Source organism: Diplotaxodon limnothrissa, linkage group LG6 (assembly GCF_057381915.1).
Source record: "Diplotaxodon limnothrissa isolate DT_005_m linkage group LG6, D_limnothrissa_male_GT1.1, whole genome shotgun sequence".
In the NCBI taxonomy this organism is placed as follows: Eukaryota; Metazoa; Chordata; class Actinopteri; order Cichliformes; family Cichlidae; genus Diplotaxodon; species Diplotaxodon limnothrissa.
In genome coordinates this window covers 24,979,171-25,002,894 of record NC_140601.1, presented here as the reverse complement: position 1 = coordinate 25,002,894, position 23,724 = coordinate 24,979,171, and the positions used below count along the sequence as shown (strand labels likewise).

The following is a 23,724-nucleotide window of genomic DNA, read 5'->3' as shown; positions in this document are numbered from 1 at the left end:
TTTCACTGCAAGCAAATGAAGTCTGATAAGAATATGATGACACACAAGTGGATAGGAAAGTTTTCCATCTCTTACATCAGTTTCTTCTTCCATTCCCTCTGGATCGGAATCACATTCACAAGCCCGGGCACACTCTGCCTCCAAGAATCACACACATCTGCGGAGGCTCACAAACACTCTCTCTTAACTCCCTGACACAGACACACATTTGAGCACACACAAAGACCTACATAGCAAGCCCTTCACTGCGATGCTTCCTTTTATTTGCATCTTGAAGACTCTGCTCCGCATTGTACAGCTCGGCATTCAGCTCATCTGCCTTCCAGCATTACCTTAATGGTTGTCTGTGGGTTGAGCAATTTTACCCAATATTGCTAAACAAAAGCACTCTTTCTCACACTAGACAGGGATTCGAGACAGCTTAGTAGCCCTATGACTGGTTTTATCCACCTACACAAAAGAATCTTCAGTGCATTAAGTGGTATTGAGTTGAGCCGAATTAAATTGGCTTGAATGGATTTTGAATTGAACTGAACTGGACTGCGCACAGCGCAGCTAAATTGAATAATTCAGATTGTGTGGAATCAAGTCAGATTGGATAAACTCAAACTGAATCAATCTAGGGTGAGTCAACTTGATTAAAATTGGTTTAGCGTTGCCAGTCGATGTTCCAGGTGACAGCTCGGTGGACGGACTGATTTTATTATGTAGAATGGACTGACACAATATCAGCATGCTTTCGTTAAAAGATGCTGAAACTGAGTTTTGAACTCATGACATCTACAGAGGAAACAACTTACGAATCATCAAACACCTATCCAATGACAGGTCTGCAAACACACATAAAGAAAAAGCGCTTTTATTCTTAAATCACAATCAGGCTTAAAGCAAAGGAGGTGAATGCTCAGAGTTAAAGTATTGGAATATAAAGATATATGTCTAATTATGAGTCTTAAAAAAAGACAGTACATACTCTCAAAAGTGATGGTAACAGATCTAAGCTTCAATGTACAAACTTACAAAACCAAGGTGGCAAAAATCTACTCACTGGAATGTGCTTATAAACACTTATTATTTTATTGTACAGAGCAGGCGCCTGAGATATTTGCTTTAGAACTCAGCGCTGTGTAAGTCGTCCAATTAAAAAAAGTGTCTCTTTCCAATCTTCCATCCCCAATGTCTGACTTTACCCCCCGCCCCCTCCACACACTCACACACGCACAATTACATCTTCCTCCGTCTGTCTTTCTCTTGATTGATCTCTTTGTTCTCCCTAAGTGGTTTCATCTCTTTTCATCACTCTCCATCTGGATCCATCTTTTTTAAAACGTGTTTTTAATGGTTCCAAACTTTCTTTTTTTATAACACTTAATAGTTTCTTTAAATTTTACAAATGACTCTTAACAACCCTCTCCATTTCCTGCTCCCTCTTTTTCGTCTGTTTTTAGACCGTAGTTAAAATCAGCTTTAATCTTTGCTTTTCATTTTTGGGGGGGTTGGATAAAATTAAGCATGCTACCAAGGAACAAGCCTAAGGTGTGAATATCTGCACTGTGCAATATGGTTTATGCATTTTTGCCACTGGCGAATCAGAGCACATTTCTCGCCGGATATCAGCTTATTAGATCTTGCGTGAGTGCAAAAGACTGGCCCTGGTAGCGCTGTAGTCCAAAGCCAATGTTTTTGCTCCAGGCTACGTGTAGCCATCTGTTTAGAATTGTTGGTGGAAGATAGATAAATCGGAAGATCGAGATGAAGACTGTAGAAGAGGAGGAGAATAAATGAAAGAGTAGAAAAGAAATTCCTGGTTAGTACCACTAACTTTGGGGGGGGGGGGGGGGGGGGGGGTATAGTGGTGGCGGTGTGGGGTGGTTGTAGGAGATTTGGGTAGGTGGATGAAGAGAAATAAGGTGAGTGGGAGAACAGGCAATGCTTCAGTGAGTGGTGGAGGGAGATGTGAAGCTACAAAATGAAAATGCATTCTTAGGTATTGCCTAGGGGTGGAAAGCTGATGGGGGGAGTACAGGGAAGGAGGAGATGGACTGAAAAAGATAGAAATGAGGTGTATGGGTCTAGGGTTAGAAGTAGAAGAAGAGAGGAGGGAAGGAGGTTCACTTTGAGAGGAAAGCCAGCTCAGACTCTCCAGGCTATTTTGGTGTGTGTGTGTGTGTGTGTGTGTGTGTGTGTGTGTGTGTGTGTGTGTGTGTGTGTGTGTGTGTGTGTCAGGGAGAGAGGGAGAGACAGGGAGAGGGAAAGAGATGAGAGCTTTCTACCTGCCCTAATGAAAAAGTTACATAAATCTGAGTGGGCATGCCTCTGCCTGCAGCATTTCTCCATATTATACCACTGACCCAAACCTCTCCCAGTGCATGTGTGAGCGTACACGCTATGTGTGCGTGTTCGATCCTTGTAGAGTCCCACTTGCCTGTTCATGTCAGAAATAAACCAGAAGAGAGACACCCACGTAAATGTGCAGACACACTTACACTTACACACAGACCAAAAGATCTAGCTGACCCAAGCCCTAAGAAATAGCCAGTGTCTTCAAACAGAGATGTTAAAACAGGTTGACCTGCTTGACAGACACACATTTTCACACAGGCTGTATAATCACACACTCTTGTTCCCTTGGACTTTGGAAAGGAAGAACTACCTCCATACGCATAAACTAACATGATTTATGTTCACATACAGACACTTAGAGCCAAAACACAGTGAACATGATGAATCAAACTACACTTAAAGTCAAAGACTTTCTCCTGATATAGCACAGTAATAGCAAGGCATTACCATAAAGCTCGTTCTTAATGGGTCAACAGTGCACAGGTACAAATCAGACATAGATTATTTAAGAGGTTCTCCTCTTGTTTCACAAATGCAGCACTAATATGAAGATGGCAACTAACAGCACTTGAGGAAAAAGGGGGTAAAAGCAAAAAAAAAACCCTCACTTTTACTGAAAATTACTCACATCCGCATATGCACACAGAAGCTTTAAAACAAGCGCACTAAGAAACTGAAATCAAAGTCATGCAAATACGTCTTCCAATTAGGCCCCAAACAGGTTTCCATGGGATGAAATGGCAACCTCTAATTGGCTGGATAAAAGAATGCTCACATCCGAGCCGACAACTTGAGACAGCTTGGAAAATATACACATCCCTACCTGCATCCATACAAAGACACACACAGGTGTACACTTTGTAAGCGCGGATCACAGACAATTTATTCATGGTTAGGGGAGTCACACACGGTATCACCGGTAAGATGAGAAGCAAGGGTAGAGTGTGTTGACACAGATATGGTGTATTGTCAGGTGCAGGCACACACACATGCTTGGGTCAGTCTCTTTTTAAAAGCGTGAATAAAGCTTTGGTCGTGGTGTCGTGTTAACATAAAAGCTTTCATGCTGTTAAAAAGACCAGGCTTTGATTAGAATTTGATGTGTGAGAGTGTTTTCTAATGCCGGCCTTTGCTGACAGCGGCCCTTTTAAATCCTGCAGAGCCTTTGCAGGGAGTCTTCTGTCAAAAATATGTTGAATCAACGATTTCACCTTAACATGCTCTGAAAGGGGTTTTTTGTTGTTACTCTTTTTCTTTTCCCCCCTTTTTTTTCTCTGAATTCTCTAAAAGACAGATGTTAAACGTGCTCACCATGTTTGCAGTAGATCTTTAGTAGATCTCAACCAAAAGGCAACAGCAGCAGCAGTAACAGTGTAGCTGTGGATGATCAAACATTGAATTTAAAATTGTTAACTAACTGAATATCAAAAAAAAATGTTTTTTTTTTAATCTGATTAATAAGTCGCTCCTGCAAGAAAGTGTCTCTGTGTGACTTTTACAAAGTGGTGTTACTCTTACATGGCATGATCATTATGAATGGTTAAATAATTCATTTCTTATTCCCGTATGGGGATTTGTGTAGAATATGAGATCTGGACTGTGAGGAATCCAAATGCGCATATCATGTCTGAACCCATGTAGAGATCAGTGAATGTATTTGCATCTACAAAGTGCTCCACTTAAGCTCAAAGTTTTCAATATATATAGTGCTTAAGTTGCTGAAATATTGTGTACATTAGAGGTCTCGTTGCTGTCTTGTGAAAATTAGTTTTCAGATAAACTAAGCGGATTAAATCCCCCTAATGGGCTGAAAAATACATTTCTTCCTTGAATAAGCTTTAAAGAGTAATTGGATTGTTGTCTCGTGGCTTAAAAGAAAGCTTGAAAGATCAATGCTTTCTAAAAACACATAGCTTCCTCTGCAGATGGACACCGTACAAGAGCCGTAGACTGCAACAGTTTCAGTATTTAAAAATTTATGTAACTTTTAGGGATGAAAACAGGTTGGATTTCAGAATCTTCTATGCCAGCATACTGAATATGTAGTCTGGACTCTTGGTTGGTTACAAATGGCAATTTCTGTCAGCCTATTGGGCTAATGAGACTAAATTATTAATGAGTTGTGAAAATAATCCACAGTTAAGCCCTGAAGCCTGAAAACAGAAGCACTGAATCAGAACATAAAGAAAATGTGACAGATGTTATATAGATGGTTATATTTTAATATACCATACACAAATCCTCATACACCCAAAATGAACCCTAATGAGGTTCCTTACTGACACCTTAAAAGTGCAATCTATACCTGTCGTTTTATGCTGCAGACAAACAGCATCTAAACTATTTTTACTGCATTAGCTGCAGAATAATTTGCACTTTTCAACATTTTTTAATGCCACGAGTCGCATAATAATCAGGCAGACTTCTGAGTAAAAGGCTCTGCTGAATATGACTTCACGGGAGCCATTTCTTAACCCTAATGCCGAACTATAATTTTCAAAGGGGATTGCAAAAGCCAATGTACATATATACGCTTGAAGTGTGGTGTGAGGTTATCGATAGGAACGCTTTGGAGTCTCCCCTGCTTTCTAATTAACTCTCCTTCTTCCTTCTCCGACCGCTCAATGGCCCAACTTTGCACTTGGTCTCTGGTGTATCGAACACACACACGCGCGCACATGCACGCGCAGACTCACACACGTTATCACACACTCGCATGCAAGAAGTCTGTTTGCATACCAAAAGCATACTTCATAGCTGAAAGAAAATGAAAGCCGTATTAATTATACAGTCTGCGTTTGTACACGCACGCACACACACAAAGAAAAAAAGAGGAGAGAGTGAGGGAGCAGTTATTTTGTTTCTCCTATGCGTCAAAGGAGACAGAGTGCGAGAATGATTGAGTCTCTCTGCGTCAGGGAGAGAGGGAATGAGAAATAGTGCAGAGGGAGAGAAAGAGTTCACTGTCTTCTCTCTTTAATGTGCGTGTGTGCACGTGTGTGTGTGCCTGTACATCTTCGTGCGTGTCGTCTACCCAGTATAACGCCCCCTCTGTGTCCCCGAGCCACTCTCTGTCACTCACACACACTGAGACTATTGTCAAGACATTGGGCGAGGCACCCCAAGACATTTCTGTGGCACTGTGTCTGTCACGGGGGTGATAGGGCTGTAAAGGGGTTTGCACATGCACATACACCCACACAGTTGTGTTTAAATCATTTTAGAGGACATTAAATTGACTTAATTTTTTTATCTGAAGGCTTCTCCTGAAACTAACCATAGCTGCTATTTGCTTAACTGCTTCCCTTCCCTAAACTTAAACTAAACCTGCTCGCAAACCATGTCTTCACCTCCGAATTGTGCCCTAGTTATTATTGGGACTTGTTTATGGTTCCCAAATGGGAAGTTGGTCCCCACAATATGATGGTGTAAATACATTTATGTCCCCACAAAGTATAAACACACAATCTATAAGATCCACAACTAATGTACAAATATGCCATTTTATATGTAGGCAGGTGAATTAATGTGGCAGTCGCCTGGAGTGCAGAGCAGGCATGTGTGAGTGTGTGTTTGTACTTGTGCGTGCCAGAGTTATAGCATACGCATATGTGGGTTGTGATTATGTGTGGCAAGGCCTATGTGGTGTACGTGCTTGTTTGTATCTGACAGCACATTAGGCAAAGCTATCTTTAACCTTGTAAAATGAGTGACACTGATTCTAAACTGACAGGATGGATTTCAGTTTGCCATGGCGCTCCATCGTGTCAGCCTCTGTCAGCTCAGCCCGTCCGCCCATTTCACAAAAGACAGGAGCGTCACAAAGGAGACAAAGTATATGTGAGGGGGAGGTAGAGAAACAACGAGAAACAAGAAGAAAATGAGAGGTTTATGGAGAAAGCTGGGAAAGATATGAGAAATGAAATAGTTTGGAAAGTCGGGAAGGAAGAGCGGTCTTGTTTGACAGAGAAAGGATGCCACACCAAAAGAGCTGAAAGTGTAAACGAGGCAAAAGAGTGTGAAGGAGAAAAAAAATGGGAGTGTGAACCGAGGTAGAGGTGGTGGAGGGAGCAGGGGGAAAGAGACCTTGCTCTTGTAGTCGGACGTCTCTGAGGTCCTTTATTGACTCTATCTATTGTTCACAGCAGCACTCCTAATCACTCTCAACAGGGAGGTTGTGTTTGTGTGTGCCCGCGCGTGGATGTGTGATCTTGTTTGCGTGATCTTGTTTGCCAGCCTTTTACAAAAAGTACGTATCTTTAGCCTCATCCTCACTTTTACTCTTTCATACACTGGCCCCCACAGAGAAGCTATTGTTCACTCTTCATCTGGTCAACCTTAATGGACAATAGCAGTGGGTGGGAAAAGCCTGTTCCTAACACGCATACTATTAGTCTAATGGTACAAATTCTCACACACACACACACACACACACACACACACACACACACACGAAGACAGAATGGGCAGTAAATACCATCTAAATAGCAGGCATACATATGTATGGTCTCTCTTACTCACGCAGGCACACAGAAGGCCAGTTGTACGCGGCCATCCTGTTTGCATCTTTCTTAACAATGACTGCTGTCATGGATATTATAAGAGATGACTGTTTTAAGGACTAGCACTGGAAAGTGATGAACACCACCAGCACACACACACCAACAGAGGAGCTAATCTGAATCATGGGCATTTGTCCGGTAAGCCTCGTTTCACATCTCACACTATGAGCCTTTGTTTCTGTTTTGTTTTTTCCCCTATAGACAGCCACGGCTGCACAAAAGGATAAACATTTCAAAGGGCCGATGCTGTGAATAGAGTCAATGATTTTCAATGTGTATCTGCAGGGTGGAGAGCCCAGATGGAGACAGGGAGAAGGGAGAAAGCACAATGCCAGAGTGGACAGATTGATGGTAATAAAGCTGTGGTGGATGGCGAAGCAGTCGATCCACATGCAGCGAAACAGTCTCTCTGCCTGTCTGCCTCTGCACAAACAGTCATCCGCAAAATACCTGCAAACATCCACACACTTTAAATAACTAGTTAGGGCTAAAATGGTGCACAACTGACTCACGGTTTTATTTCTAAATGGAGCCAATAAGAGAAAGTGATTGAAGTTCACAAAGCTTCAACAAATCACAAACGTGCCTCGCACAAAGCAAAAACTGTTAAGCGGGACAGGCGTGTCAGAAGTCAGCGAGGCTCGTAGTTCCAGTGTTTGCCACCGGAGGGCTTGCAGCAGACTGCAGCATTCTGAAGAGGAGTGTGGAGAGAGGGAGCGAATGGGTCCGCATAGTGCCGATCAGATGACCTCGCTGCTGCAGTTAATGTTCTCTGGCGCTCAGACACAAGGCTAAGGCTCTCCCTCATACCGCGGGGCTGTTGTACAACAAGCTGTTGTGGTGGTAGGGGTGGTGTTGTTTGAGGAGTGCGAGTGTGGTTGTGTGTAAGTGTGTATGCAGGAGGGGAAAAGATTAGGGGAGTGGAACAAGAGAAGGTGCTCCTGTGAGGGGAATGAGGGAGCGTGACACCAAGAAGGTAACATGTTTCTAAAGCACTGCTCAATTTCTGTAATCCGGTCTTTCTTTCTTCTATACCCTTCTCCCCATATTTCTCCTTTTTCTTTGCCTCCTTTCTCTTTGTCCCGCTCTCTTGCCCTCTGCGTCTCCACCCCCCCACGCACTTTAATTTGCCCCCTCATTTCTACTGCCGCACTTGCCCCCCTTTTTCTCTACCTCATACCCCCTCTCCCTCCCTCTTCTCCCTTTCTCTCTCTCTCTCTCCCTCTCTTCTTTTTCTCTCTGCAGTGCAGCACAGTGATTATCATTCCTCTCACAGAGTCAGGCCTGATAGTCAGATACTGCTGAGCACCCTTCTACATCACCTGCTTCTAGAGGGAGCAATGGAGAGCGAGAGACTGAGACAGAGGAAAGAAGAGAAAGGAAGAGGGGAGGGAAAGAGGGAGAGAAGATCGGTGAACTGCAGAATGAGGGGAATGAAAGAAGAAAGAGGAAATGAAAGGGGAGAAAGTGGGGGGTGAGGGAACAAAGGGTGAAGGAGAGCAGAGAAACATGGGAAGGGAGGGAAAAAGCAGAAGCATGGATAAGGGAGGATTGCTGTTACTGCAGAGGTGGTCCCACTGCAACATACATGCTGCATAGTTATAGATGTGTTGTCAGTGTGTGTTAAAGTGCACACTTGCAAGTGTGAGTGTGAGCAAGCGTGGCTGAAGTGCGCATTTACGGCATCAGCGTGGAAGCTATGAATGTCTGTGCGAGTGCGTGAGTGTGCGCTGTGATAATAAGGCGCCTTGACTCATCAACATCACTGGGCCAGACAGCTGAAGAAATGCCACTCATATTGCTTCATCCCTCCCTGAGCTGAGTTTCAACCTGCTCCAAACCATTTTGTGCATTCTGCAAATGCCACAACAGTCCGCGTCTCTCCCTCTGAACGACATTCTTCATCTCTTCTTCACTTCTACTTCAGACAGTCTGTGGTCATGCCGAGTCTTTTCCTTTTATTATTTTATATTTACCTCGCTACAAATGCTGATTAACAGACATTTTTTTTCCTCATCCCACCTTTGATCAGTTGTTCCATCCATCATCCGTCACTCCCTTCCACGTAGTCTCTTGACACATGTCTGTACCTGTCTGCTTGACCCAGCGGTGACACTGCGTAAGCAGGATGTCTGCTCTTTTCAACATAGCCTTAAGAAACTGCATTATGGCACTGGAAACGTCACTCTGTTACACCACTAAGGGCTTGAACAAAGTTGCAGATCATTTCTATATTTAAATAACCAGTTTAAATATATCATCATCAAATAAATTGTTAACCCGTCTGTCCTGTTTGCGCAGTAACTGAAAGATGCTTTCTGTCAGTGTGCTTCACTGTTTCCCCTCCTCACTGGCTTTGATGCATAACTTAACAGTTGACAGCAAAAGATTTCAGGAGGTTTTCTCATAAACTCTTGGAGATTTTATTAGGATCACACGAATTTTACCAATTAACTCATTTTCCAGTTAAACTTTAGTTTCATTTATTTTATTGGACTCTTTGACATGATGAGAAAAGACAGAAGAAAAGAAATAGCAAAAAGTGTTGGAGTAGAAATGAACTTTGTTTGTGCAATTAGATTAAAAAAAAACAACAACAACAAAGATATTCATGTGTTGTTGTTTTTTTCACCAACAAATTTCACACTTAAGGTGCTTGTAAAAAGAAAAAAATCCCTTACAGTTATGAAACAAGACATCTGGAGCCAGAGAATTTAAATGGCAATTAAAATGGTAGAAAACAATAGTAAAGAAAGGCAAGGAAAAGCAAGCTTTGAAGTTAAATGCAAGTCATGCAACATGTCATCCGTAGAGCCACTTTGTGTGAATCCACAGTGAAGAAGTGTCTCTGCATAAACGCCTTTTTCATGGCAGTTTAATCATGCAAGGTGTAAGGATGCCTGCTTTAAAGCAGTCAATGCAAGCTCATTATTTTTCAATAATATTTGCATTGTAATCTGGTCGCTGTTATTGAGTTCACTTATTCATTCCAGTATTCACTCTACTCTTAAAGTATGACCACATGCACGCTGGCTGTCTGCATTAGCACAACATGATTTCTAAACGGCAGCAAAACAACAGAGCAGAAACAAAGGTCATTTTGACTGATCAGCATTCTGGATATGAAGTCTGGACTATACCCATGTGGTGTCAACAGGAGCATATTAGTTTTCAGTGTGTGCTCTGGTAGTATAGTGCAATATCACCTTACGTATTCCACACAGTTATAGCTGTAATAAGCATTAGGCTGACATTTTATCAGGTCTGGTATTTTTTTAGATAGTAAATAAACTTCCAGATTATAAGAATCGGGATAAAGTGATATTATCTGTTAATAAAAAATAGCTATGTTGAATAATCTGCACTTTTAAGGCATTTTTAATCCTTTCTCGTGCAACACTAGTCACAGTAGAGCTGGCGTATGAAGCTCACCGGCCATCAGGAGCAACTAAGGGTTGACCGTCCTGCCCAAGGTGGAGGGACCAGGGACTGAACTGACAACCCTCTGATTTATTTATTTTTTGACAGCTTTGTACAGAACCAAAGAATAGATCGCTATTTACTTTATTCATTTGTATATTAAAGGCTTTTTAGAGCAATGTACTCGTTTAATCACTAATTTATTTTTTTTAAATTGATTATTAAGTCATTACTCATATTATGCTTAAATGCCAGGGTTATTCTAATCATTCAAGAGGTCATCCTGCCCACTAGAGCTGCTAAGCCTCTTAAAGAATTCCATAAATCTGGTCTGTAATTAAGACTTTCAGTATCCCACATCAGTCACACAATCCAATTTTTGGCCTAAAAATATCTTATTTTACAAATATTGATGTATGCCATCAAACGTAACGTGTTCTCAGGATTAAATCACGATTCAAGGATCGCTGCCAGGGAAATTACACCGCGGCACCCCTCAGTCAACGTAAGGAAAATTTCAGGTGTCTGGAGGGAGCGATTACAAACAGGATGTTTGTTGTCTGCTTGATTGACGTTGGACTCAGTGAATAAACCGACTTTGGCCTGTTTCAAAAGAACTATATTAACAACACGGGAAAAACACTTTTTCTTTTAACATCCAGTTTTTTATTTTTAGCAAACAGCAATAAATACAAACATGCAGCAATATGTTGGGCAAAGACAGATGAAAGTATAATCCATCACAACACTTTTGATGCCGGGCAGTAGGACCGGCTAACGTCATTATGAATTATAAAGATAAAAATTAATCATCATCAACACTAGCATTTCCAGCTCTCAGTCGATAAATTTAATATTTGTTCTGTCACAGCCTGTTACATTTTACACTTCTTTTCATAGTTTTGTTTTCTTGAATAAAAGAAAGAAAAGACAAAGAAAAAAACCAATTATTATGGTCATTAAGTATGTTTAGCCGAAACCTAATTACACTGACTTTTATCAATTGTCAGTTCAGAAGTTAAAAGCTATCATCAACTCTTTTAATGGATAATGATTTTATATTATGTATCAGCATTTAAAAAGTCATATCAGTCAATCCGTCAAATGAATTATTTTACATTTTTTGGTCTGTATTTACTGAATGTGTCTCACTCTGCCTCCATGCAACATGATTTGAATAAATCTGTGTTCATGATGGGAATTTGTCCCCCTGTCTATGCACTGTTACAACCCAGTACACTTGGTTTCTAAAAATTAGCCGCAGTGGCTCTTCACCTATACAAAGATGATGTCAAACATCAAGGAGAACGAGCAGAGAGCGAAAGGGAACTGTGGCTCCAGTCCTACAACCATATTTGTAGTTTTGGTTTATGCATAAGCCGCATCCTGTCAGTTCATTATGCAGACCAGAGTGTACCAGGGCATAAACAAACACAAACACGGTCTCACATCCAAATGCTCTCTCTCTCTCACACACAGACACACACACACACACAGAGAGAGAGACCAAGAATCAGATGTGCAGATACACACATGTGTTGAATATGCAGACACATGTAACAAGAAGAGAGGGAGACTGTTAATTAACTAGAGCTCGTTAATTCTCTTTGAACCGACAGCATGGAGGTTTACACACTAATTACCTTGATGACTGAGCCAACCTGTGCACGCGCACACACACACATTCTACAAACACAGACGCACACGCAGGTGCGACTAGTCTCACGGGCTGACATAACACATCTTGCAGGTTTTGAAAGTCTCACACTCGTACACGGCTATCAAACACAAACATAAATGTGAGAAGTCTCACTCATATGCATATACACACACTCACACACACAGTCTGCAACACGGTTTTGCCCTGAAATGAAAGCTATATTAGGAACTCTTTTTTTTTTCTCTTCAGAGCTGCAAGATACAGATGGTTAAGTTTATTCTTAGTTCAGACCCATCATGCTTCCTTTTGATTCACTCTTTCGATCTGCCAGAAATAACTTCAGACCAACTTCCAGGATGGTCATATGTTTGTACAATATAGTTGCATTACATCCACACACACATATGAAAACATAATCGATCAAACGCGGACACTCACACTCGCTCACTTTGCTGCGCAGATGAGCGAAGCTCCCATGTCAGTATTGGACTGTAATGGCCCATGTCAGATTAGGGGGAAGGGTTTTTTTTATGTCCTCCGTCAGACTCAATTAATACTCCATCAGGCATGAATTCATAGGCCACACTGGACCTTAGCCAGTTCATCCATGCGTGTGTTTTGAAACTAATAAATGTGTTTTCACATTCAGTTGATATTTGAGTATAGCACTATGTTACCTATTATAATAATGAGACTTTTTTGAAGTTCCTCCTCCAAATTAGAGAAAGTGCACATGCACACACAAAAGTGCTTTTGTCAGTCAGGTTGGAAAACATCAAGGAGGTTTTTCAGTGCAAAGGTAGAAGCTGGCAAAGAAGCAAGGAGAGAGTAGGAGACACTTCGCAGGTATAAGCAAAGAAGGCGGAGATGTGAAAAGCTTTTTAAGAAATCCATATTCACAAAAGAAAGATGTTCAAATGGTTACTGGGTAGCAGAGGGTGAGTGAGAGCGAAAAGGAAAAAGTGAGACGACAATGTGAAGTAGCAAGAGGAGCTGAGGCAGAATGTGTAGAGTGTGGAGTCATAGAATGTAATGACTAGAAGATGCCAAAATATGGGATTTGGCAAAAGAAAAGAAGCGAGGTTTGTCAATGAGGCTAAGGCAGTGGATGTGAGAAGACGCTGGAAAAGGGGGTTTGGGGAGTGCAGAGAAGTTATGGGTCAATAAAGCCCGCTGTGGGGAAGCAGAGAGGGACTCATAACGAGGTCAAGGACACATCATCGATCGCCACATCATAACGCTGACTGGCAAGGAGAAGAAAGGATTGAGGAGGAGATGGAGGAAGTGAACAGGAGTCACGGAGGACAGAGGGAGAGCTATGCTACAGCTGTGGAGAGGGGGTGACTGTAGAATTGGCCGAAGCGAAGAAGGGGGAGAAGCGGGAGAGAAGTAGAAAATAAAAAATAACAAGGATGAAGGAATGAAAGGGGGCAAGTCTGGCCAGAAACAAGGTTAGAGGGAAATTGAATTAGACGGAATCATGGCTGAACAGATCAGATCTGTAATAAAACACACACAGAGGAGCAACCCGCACCAGTTTTGCAATAAGCTGCTGTAAATCAAGGCGTGCTCTGTGTTGCAAGCTGGATTTCTACACTTACACAGTAATCCTACCCCCTCTCATGTAGCTGACATGTTACATTTAAGCCACAGAGCTAAGAATCTCATATTCAGAAGTACAGCTCTAAGAAAAAGTTTGCTAAGCCTTTGGAAAGACCATGATCTCTACATTGATTGCCCATAAAATGTTATCTGATCTTCATGTGACAATTATAGACAACCGCAGACTGACTAGACTAGCAACACGCAAACAGCTGTGCTTTTCGTCTTTATTGAGCACACTAAGTAATTGCTCAATAACCACATGAAGAGAACATGAAGAGTTTGTGTGCTGAATCAGATCTTTCGACACAGCAGCCTCAGCTTTATACTTTATACTTACTGCTCAATTAGCAAAGGTTGCTCACACGCTAACTTTCTTAGCATAGTAGCTAATATAAAACATATTGACAGTGTTATTGTTACTTGTCATCTCAATATACCTCTGTTTACTGACAGCTTTGCCCACCTGAAACAAATTACCTAGTTGCACAAAAGTACGATTATTACCTCTTTTCTTAAGTTGTGTATTTCCTCACTCAGGTAGATGTAACGGCACATCCTTGATGTTATTGAATACAATCAAAATAGAAGTGATTTTTATTTTATTCTGGACATTTTTCAGATTGAAAAGGGAGAAATGTCAACTGTGCAATTATACTGGTTGAAATATCTTCTATTGTGTAAGATAGAGAGCGTTTTTCTCAGCTGGGCAAGAAAAGAAATTAGCGGATTCAGGAAAGAGCTTCTGAACAGCGGACTGTGTTTTTAAAGTTGCCCAGTCATTTATTAGGGGGCAAGTTTGTTTTGTCAAAGCCATACATGAGAATATCTTTCTTTCTTTTTCCTGTTTTATATCCCTTGAACACGGGCATGCCCCTCTTGTGGCCTTGTGATCAGAAATTATTATAATTTTTCATCATTATTTTCATGAAATAAATCTGTGATCATGAAAACACATCCTGCCGTAATGTTGAGTTAATATTATTTTATGATCAGAAGTAGAAAAGTTTTGACAGCCTGTTAAGTGAATAGAGGATTTCTTTTTGTCAACACCTGTGATGTCGGAAAACACTTATTATTACAAGTTCCCACATTTTCTTGGCAGCCAAACTATTTCTTACTCATGTTCTCGCTGACTCTTTACACCCAGCTTCTACTCATTTATCCACTGTTCCCTCTCTGAGCTGTTGCCCCCTGTTTGAATAAGTGGAAAAGAGGTTGAGCTGCTTCAACTAAGTGAACGCTCTAAAAAATACATTGCTGTCTGTGGAGAGTTAAAATGAAGCCACCGAGGTTGCAAGAACTACTGGTTTTCCATTAGATTCCAATGTCTCGGCTCTTTCCTCACCCTTGCACGTGCCTCCCATCCCTGTTGTCTGAGTCACTTTTTCTCATCCCCATTTTATCTCAACGATGTTAAGAAGTGGCAGAAGAAACACGTGCTCCATTAATTTCCCGTTTCTCCTTAATTAATTTTGCTGTGTTCGCCTCTCATCTTGTCTTGTGCGTTCATTAGGTGAACTCGCTCAAATGTTTCTTTTCTTTCTGCGCGCGCTTGTGTGCCTGTTTGAAAGAAAAGGAAGATTTGGTACAGTCCGGACTTTTATTGCAGCCCTCCATCAGTTTTCCTCCCCGATTATCCTGAGGTGACTTTCTGAGCTGACGTTTTGTCCACCCTAATCTGCTTCCGTCCTCTGCTCAGTCACTTCCTCCCCATACGCTGCATGTTTCAAAGCAGATTTAGGTTGAAAGGGATGTAATTTTGTGACCAGATAAATGAGTATGAAAGGGGTTTGTGGGGGAAGGGGGGTTATATAGAAATGGGCTTCCTGGTGCAGAGTGATCCCTTCAGGCCAGACAGCGTCGTTTAACTTTCACTGATAGCCTCTCAGCGTGAACTTATAACAATCTTTATCCTCTCTGTCTCGCCTCAAAGTGAAAACCGCTCCACTAACTAGACTGGGGGTGATTAGAGCGTTAAAACTGGAGCAGGTGCGATGCTTAGTTTGCATGAATGATGTAATTCACTCCTGAAACCACTTACACTGTAAAACTAGATTATTTGTTATTGATGGGAGATGGTTCAGTGGTTTGTGTCGCAAGGATGCTTGCAACCTATTTTTGAAAGTTGCAGTTCTTATTTATTTTTTGCTATTCAGATATTAATAAATTTCTACATTATGATGAGTTGGCTTACTTCTAAACTAAGATAAAATGAAGGAAAACGCTTGTCAGATCTTTTGATATCTCATATCTCTGGAACTGGAGCCCAAAGAGTAAATTGTTGTGGATCACAAATGTGTAGTTTTACATTCTTATTTTTTTTTATTAACCCTTTAATGCCCAGTGTATTATATTAAAATGCATTTTTTAGACTTCTACATCATCTGTCAACCCTCCCCACTCCCCCGAAAAACCTAAATAAATCTCACAATACATTTTAAGCAATAAATAACAAAAATAGAGGTAAAAAAAATGCCAGGTGTAGCAAATGTGACATAAATTAAAACTCAGGCTTTAAAGGGGTTAAATAAATGCAGTGGATTTTAGTAAGTAAGCTAGTGCGAATTCCACATACACAGCAGGATGATCTAGTAGAGACTGGCTTGAGCTGAATACGCTGCCTGTCATTCATTTTGAAGGAACATGTCACCCTTTGCGCCAGAGAGGCTGTATGAGCCTTTGGAGACACAGACAAGCCTTTTTAACTGGAAAGCACATGCACCACCGAGGCCTTTTTTGCAGTTTCAAAAGAGTTAACCACGCTCAGACTGAAATTTAATGGCCTCTTCCTTTGTGCATGTTCCACCATTCCAGCACATTTCCGAAAAATCTGACCTGCCAGTATTTGTACCTGAGAGACAGACAGGAAAACAGAAGGCCTTCACCCCGGCTTTTGCTTTAGTCAAAAGCATAAAATCTGTGCATGTCCGTTTTTTCTTGCTGTCAATGAGAAAGATGTAAAATGTCACCAGACTCATCATTTAACATCCTTCTCTTATTTCAATACAGTGCTGAATGTTGTTTGTGAGCTTGAACTTACCAGCTGCTACTACTAGGCACCATTCCAGATTGAAAAGAAACTCTCTCTGGCCCGTCCAGAGGTTTGTAAACATCAACCATGTCCAGAAACCTTAATCTAAACTGGGATTAAAGGCCAACTGAAAACTTTGAGGGAGTGCCATGATTGGTTGATAACTATTACCCTGCATTGTAGCAGCTAAGCCCATAATCAAGGCGAACATCCTCCGATAATCCCAATATGTCTTTGCAGACCCCTGCCCAACAGCCTAATCCTCAGATTTAGAACCTCAGATTAGGAATACTGGATGATTAATCTCATATTGTGCGTTTGTTTTCTGCAGGGGACCCTTCGCCGGGTGACCTTCTCGGTAGTGAGCCAACCACAGGACGGTGGTTGCTATGACAGTGGCCTGGAAGACTCGGAGACTCCGAGTAGCAAGAGTTCATCAGGGCCTCGGTTGGGAGCCCTGCCACTTCCAGAGGAAGGCTACGAGCGAACCACACCTGAGGGCAGCGTAGGGGAGGAGGAGCATGTGGAGAATGGTACACACATGGCGCATTAGAGCTCAAAAAGGCCGAGCGATGCATTTACTTGTATATGTTTTACTTTGCTTGGACATGTTGATAGACACTATCTATGTCTCTCATTTTCTCTTTCCCTATCTCTCTCTCGCACCCCCTCACCTCCTCTTTCTATGCCATAAAAACACACAATAACACTTTCATTAAAACCTCGGCTTGCTGTCAAGGCCTCGGGAATCTTTTCAGTCTTTCACATGATGGAAATCTGTTTTATACAAAAAAGCATTTGTTCTGTGTGTGTGTCTGTGTGTCTCTGTGTGTGCATGCACTTGTCCCACATATACAGAGTGTTTCTGAGTAATATGTGAAGGTTTTTTTTTAATAAAAGCTAATGTGTGTTAGTATATTATGCCAGAGAACCATCCCTGGCCTTGTCCAAGCATCTGCTTCACCAATGAAATTGTGTTTTCACCTTTTTGTGCAAAGTCTTTGTCAAGGATGGCAAGCGACAAAAAAAGTTATTCTTTTGATCTTTTCACTCGTCTTTCCTCTGTATATGGTCATGCCAGGGCTGCAGCAACATCGGCAACAAGCCAGGGTCACTGTGACCTTGGTGAATAACTAGTTCTGTGGCTATCAGTGAGTTTCCAGTTCAATGCTGCTTCTTGCCAGTGTGCGAAATTTTGTTGAGTTTAATAAGTTTTTGTCACGGTCAGATGGAGAGACGAATTGAACAGAGAATTCATTGTGTTGGCTTTAATTATACTGCACAAGTATGTTCTTGTTTGGTTTCGCATGAAGTTACTGCTGCCGCTCTACATATTCAGTAAAACTTTGCTGGCAGATTACAGCAGAGATATCTAATTTCTTGCGGTAAATTCAAGTGAAGCCAAAGTTAGAAGCTTTAACAGGAAATGAACACATTACATGACATGACAAGACATGAAAAGACAAACGACTGGTTTTGCATACATAAGGCTACAATACATCAGCATTAAATCTCTGGTAGTCTTGCTAACCTTTGGAAAAAAGCACTGGAGGAATGTTACAAATACACATCCAATCAATTCCTTCCACATAAAGAAATTTAGTCTTGCCATTCAAATTCCTGCTGATGAATTTCCTTTTCTTTTCAGTATTTTTTTCTTTTTCTTTTTCTTTTTTTGCTTTGACCTCAACTTTTACCTTTAATGTAATGCTGAACCGCACCTGATTTTTTTATGCATTCTTTGGATGTCAGCAGTTTTTCTTTTTGCTCCAGCAGCATTTTTCCTTTAATTCAACCCCCTCCTTTGCAACCTTTGTCTAAAACCATCTTTTTAAAGCTATTTTCTGTCTTCCTGTCTCATTGTTCAACTCTCCTTTCTCTCTGGTACTTTTTATTTCCTTGTCTCCTCATCATTTGGTGGTCTAGTGTGTGGCACCGTGAGTCAGTTCATTGTGACATTCCCCTTTCACTCTCTTTTCGCCAGTGTTTTCATTGTGATATATTACTTGTTAAATTAAGGCAGAGATGTCATTTAACTTCTTTTGTTTCTTTTTTCTGTATCCAGATGCTAGACAGCTGCCAGATGTAGCTTTGACAGGGAAGTGTACCAGGGAGTGTGATGAGTTTGGCCATTCTGACACTTGTTGGATGCCTGTCCGCTCTTCGGCACGGCCGCGTCAGCGCCACGGCAGCGACCCACCACGACTCTCGACCTTTGCCCCCGGAGATGACAACAATAACCTTCGCGGTAACGACCATGAGAGTGACAGTGAGAGTGCGGGAAGCGCGGGGAGCTCCGAACCCGGAGTGGTCGTCAGTGGAGAAGGTCAGAGATTACCTTTAGCCAATGGGGATCCGCTTGGCACCCTGGGTAGGGGAAACCACAACAGGAATATGGGTGATCACAACCGTAACCTTCTTAACCGCAAGATGACTTCTGCATCCTACGACACATTTAGCAGTGCTGGTTTTGGGAGACGCCAACAAGAGGAGGGAGGGGGAGAAGGCCAAAACCCACCTGAGGTCATACCACTGACGCGGACAGGAGGGGACTACAAGACCACATCCTGCCTGACCTTGTCACGCCGTGAGGTCTACCTGTGACATCCTTGCAGTCCTCACCACTACTTCCTTTTCCGTAACAAGAGGGAGGATTAAAACTTCACTGGCAAGTCATCAGCGTGAAAGGACTTGGAACCTGGGAAGATGTGAAACTGTCAGAAAAGATGTTTTCCAAAAATACTTTTTGATTCTGACTAATATTTATAGGCCCTTAAATGTAGGAAAAAAATTGGATAAACTCCTAGGAGAACCCTGAACAGAAAGAACACTTTCTAAAGCATTTTTCTAAATACTGGTGAAAGTTACCTACAGGCAAAGCTCCTCTTATGACAATGTGGAGGAGGACAATCTTCTCTTCTTTTTACCTGAATCTGATGCATGCCTGACCCTATCCCACAGAGGGAACTGTATGAAGAAGAAAGAAGCGGAGACGGTGTAAATTCTGATGCTATAAATTCCTGAGTGCGTATAAAAACTGAGTCTACAGCAGACCAGATTTGGACTCAACTGGTGAGCCATCTGCTGAAAAACCATAGAGGTTTCATCCAGTCAAAACAGATTAAAAAAGAAGTGACGGGTCTTTGATTGAGTTATTTGAATCTAATTCAAACCAATCAATTTTTCTAATGTCTAATCAACTGTATCATAACACAAGAGGGGGATATTAACCAATCAAACTGCTCATGTCTTGAGGATTTTCTGTCATAAATAGAGCGTAAAGTACCACCTGAGTGTGATCGCCGTAATGTTACACACTAGAAAAAAACGTCAGTTGTTTAAAACACATACGATTCAGAACAAACAGCAACAATGTGAAAACAGACTTTTCTTACAATCAAATGTAATTTTTCAGAATACAGTGTCCTCATAGTATGTCAGTAGTGCCACAGTATTCGGGCGTGTGTGAGAATATATGTTTATTATTTTACCTTTACACCCAGTCTGTATGTATATAGTGTATGTCAGTATTTGATAAAACAGCAGCGTTATCTCTCCGCTGCTGTCTTTCGTTGAGTAGACTGGGGTGCTTAGTTCATTGCACATCTACGGTATCCTAACGGTGTTCATGTATGATAAGTGCTTTCTCACGCACACGCGGACACATATGCACTCATACGCATGCAAGCGCTCATACACTGAGCATAGCATGTAAACACAAACATACAGTGCATTTACAGAATGTGGACGTGCATAAGGCCACCGTTTATGACACGAGTCAGTGGCTGTGTAACATAAAGTATGTAATAACCTGCATTAACTTTCATACAGAAAAAATTAAGAACAGGCAAACACAACACACACATACACACAGCATATTTAAACATAAGTCATATAAACGCAGTGCATAGTTCATGTGCACTATGTATGTATGTGCTTTTTTATCATAATTTTTTAACATTATCATTGAACTAGCTGTAGCATTTTGCCTGCTCCCCTCCATCCAGTATTTAAACATGAAATGTATTTAATAATTATTCATCTCTGACTGATGTGTGAGACTACATTAAAGGGAATTTCAGTGACATCTACTGTAAGTGACGATAGACAATGTGAAAACCGGAGCTATTCTGCTGTACGTAGGACTCATAGAAAAGACCAAACTTCTATAGCTTCTGTAAGAAAAAAAGGAAAGAAAAAAACTGCATGAAAGAAAGATTATGCTAACTTTTTTTTCCTCTCTTTTTTAAACCACATGCTTTTTTGAATACCACGCCTATTTGGATACATCTGTACTAAATGTGTGTGCTCGCGGGGAAATGGAGATAATGATTGCAGCAAGGGAGTTAGCTTCAGTGGATGAGATCGTTTCTTCTTTATCGTGGAGAGAGTTTGAAGTAACCTTGGGCCCTTTCGCTCACTTTGGCACAAAGGATGCCAGAGGCTATATATATATATATATATATATATATATATATATATATATATATATATATATATATATATATATATATATATATATATATATATTAAAAAAAGAACATAGTGAATTGGGAACGTAAGACTTGTGCTGCGACCCGTTTCACCGCGCAGTGCTGACCTGAACACGCCCATACTGCTGTGCTGAACTGCACAGATAACAGACTCCTTCACATTTTGTCCTTCCCATCAGCTACTGCACGACTTCGACACACTCTGCTGCATTGGGCTAAAGAGTGGGTGTGGATTGAGGCCAACACATCTTAATTCCCATCATCAGTGTGTGGCTCAGTGGTGTGATAGGGATAATAGGGTTAGGTCGTCCCTGTGGTCTTAATGAGTTTCTTTTCTCCTCTCTTCTCCTCCCTTGATCTGTTCTGATCTCATTAATGTCTGGATAGAGGAATGTAGCACTGCTGGAAAATTGCTAGTGTGTCTCTTAATTTTTCTGGTTGTTTTCGGAACATAAGAGTGAACTAAGACATTTAAAAAAAAATGTGTAGTAAGGTTCAGCTTACTCACAGAGTCGCGGCTTGACTGTCACCTCACTGAAAGGTAACTGGACTGGAAATGAAGCAGGAATCATTGTGACACCTCCTTAGATTTTACAAGGATAAGAACAGCTCCGTGTGTGTGGATACACTTTGTATACCTGTATATATCTTTAACTTTCCAACTCTGTAAAAAACACTCTTTAGCTTCAGGTCCACTGATGTATTTACTCCCAAAGCCTTCATTACTCCCATATACCCCAATATGGCTGTTTACTGAGCTCTGTTTTTGATGGACTGTGCTGAGGATGTAACAAAATTCAAAGCCTAACATTTGGGATTTTTCGTTTCTTGGAGACTTCATGGGGATTGAAAACAATCATAATATCCTGCATGGTATGTTCTGAGAGACAAAAGGACACATGCTCATTCTCTGGGAGAATGAGTTGAGATAAATGGTTTTCAGACCCTTAAAGGGCATCAAGAACCCGTGGAGAAACCAGTTTGTGAGTTTTGCAAAGAGACTCTTGAGACAGCCCTGCCTTTTAAAAGTGGCAAATATTTCTTCAAACTGCTGTTTTATGGCAGTTCCATGATGGCACCTTTCAAACACTTAAGAGTGGATTTAAGGGAACTTTATGTAAATGAATCTGTGTGGGTGTGTCTCTTTTTTTTATACTGCACGTTTAAACATGAAGATGTTTCAGTCTACTGCGAAAATGAAGAGGGGAGAGAGACAGAGAAAGGCATCATGTCTGAGATCTGCCACCTACTAATCAAGACACTTTTGAGAAGAGACACTTCAGTGGACGCCATGTACCTGTCATCCCCCTTGTGCTGTTACCCTAGCCATGTACAAATAAAGTACACTGTAGAACAGACAACCGGAAACCATAACAAACGATGGCATGCTTAAGGTTCAAATCTGCACTTGATAAAAAAAGGGAAAAAAATGTTATTTTTGTTTTCCTCTTCTTTGTTTTCTTTACCTTTAGGAATTGGCTCTGTTTCTTTGCCAATTCCCCCCTGTAATTACATAATGAACTAATTGCATTTGCTATGATGTGGAAGAAGAAGAAGAGCTCTTGACGAATGGTTTGGTATGAAGATTAATCATGTAAAAGTTTGACTTTGACATTAAAAACTTCAGACATACCCATTGGCTGTTAGCACTTTCACTCTGTTCTCAGATTATTTCGCACAGTAACAATGAGAGCAACAGCAGGTGTGACACTTGTAATGACACCAAGCAAAATAACTTGCAATATTTTTTTTTTATCAAGAACTGAGCCAAATGTTGGCAAATTTATTCATCAATAAAGTCATTACTTACAGCAAATGGAAGCCTTACTTGAAAGTGGTACAAAACTGGAGACAAGGCCATCTTTATTCAAGGTCAGCTTGGTCCAAAATCTCAGTTTCATAACAGCAAGCTGCAGTTAAAAACTTCAGAACAATTTTCTAAGCAGGCTGAAGTGTGGAGGTCATTCTCCCATTTACATCTTCCAAAGTCAAGAACGCCCAGTGAAGTTTAGCTTTTGTCTGCCTTCCTGTTGAACCAACAGCACCACTGTCACGCAATTATATGTCATTTTTGCAGCTGGCTGATATCTGAAAATTAGATTATCACAAAAAAATAAGTTTATCACTAAAAGGTGGAACAATCTATCAACTTTGAAATATTCTGCACTGGACCTTGTTACTAGAAAAGTTTAAAATGTAGAAGCAATTTGGATTTGGACTTATCTGAAAATGCTTCACAGGTGTTAACTGCTACAAAGATTAGCGTGAAGGACTTTAAAATGTCAAAACGAAAAAGAAAGGAAAAGAAAAATGAGAATCTGTGTTTGGTTTGAGTATGCAACGCTGACACCAGATGGTCATGCGTGGTACGTCAGTTTCCTGGTAGAGCTTTTTCTCTGTGTCATAACCCCTTTAAACATGCAGAAGTGAAGTACAGTAATATTTTTAAGCAATTAAAGGCATTAACTTTACATTAAAAAACATGTCATTTTAATTCAAATGACTCTTTTCACTGAACCAAAAATATTTGCTAAAGATTTAGATGTAATAAAATATCAAAATATGATGTCCCTGAATCTTGGAAATGATCCTTTAAGAAAAGAAGGTTCT

General features: G+C 41.0%; 1 protein-coding gene across 1 annotated transcript in view; it reads left to right on the top strand.

Annotated features, from left to right (window-relative positions):
• The window catches only part of pcdh7a (protocadherin 7a), a 36,023-nt gene extending 16,798 nt beyond the window's left edge, over nt 1-19,225 (top strand). The window contains exons 4-5 of the mRNA XM_085356585.1: nt 16,953-17,154; nt 18,687-19,225. Of these exons, the coding sequence (XP_085212711.1) occupies nt 16,953-17,154; nt 18,687-19,225 (741 nt within the window). The remainder of the gene's footprint in view (nt 1-16,952; nt 17,155-18,686) is intronic.
• Nucleotides 19,226-23,724: the final 4,499 nt, after the last annotated feature.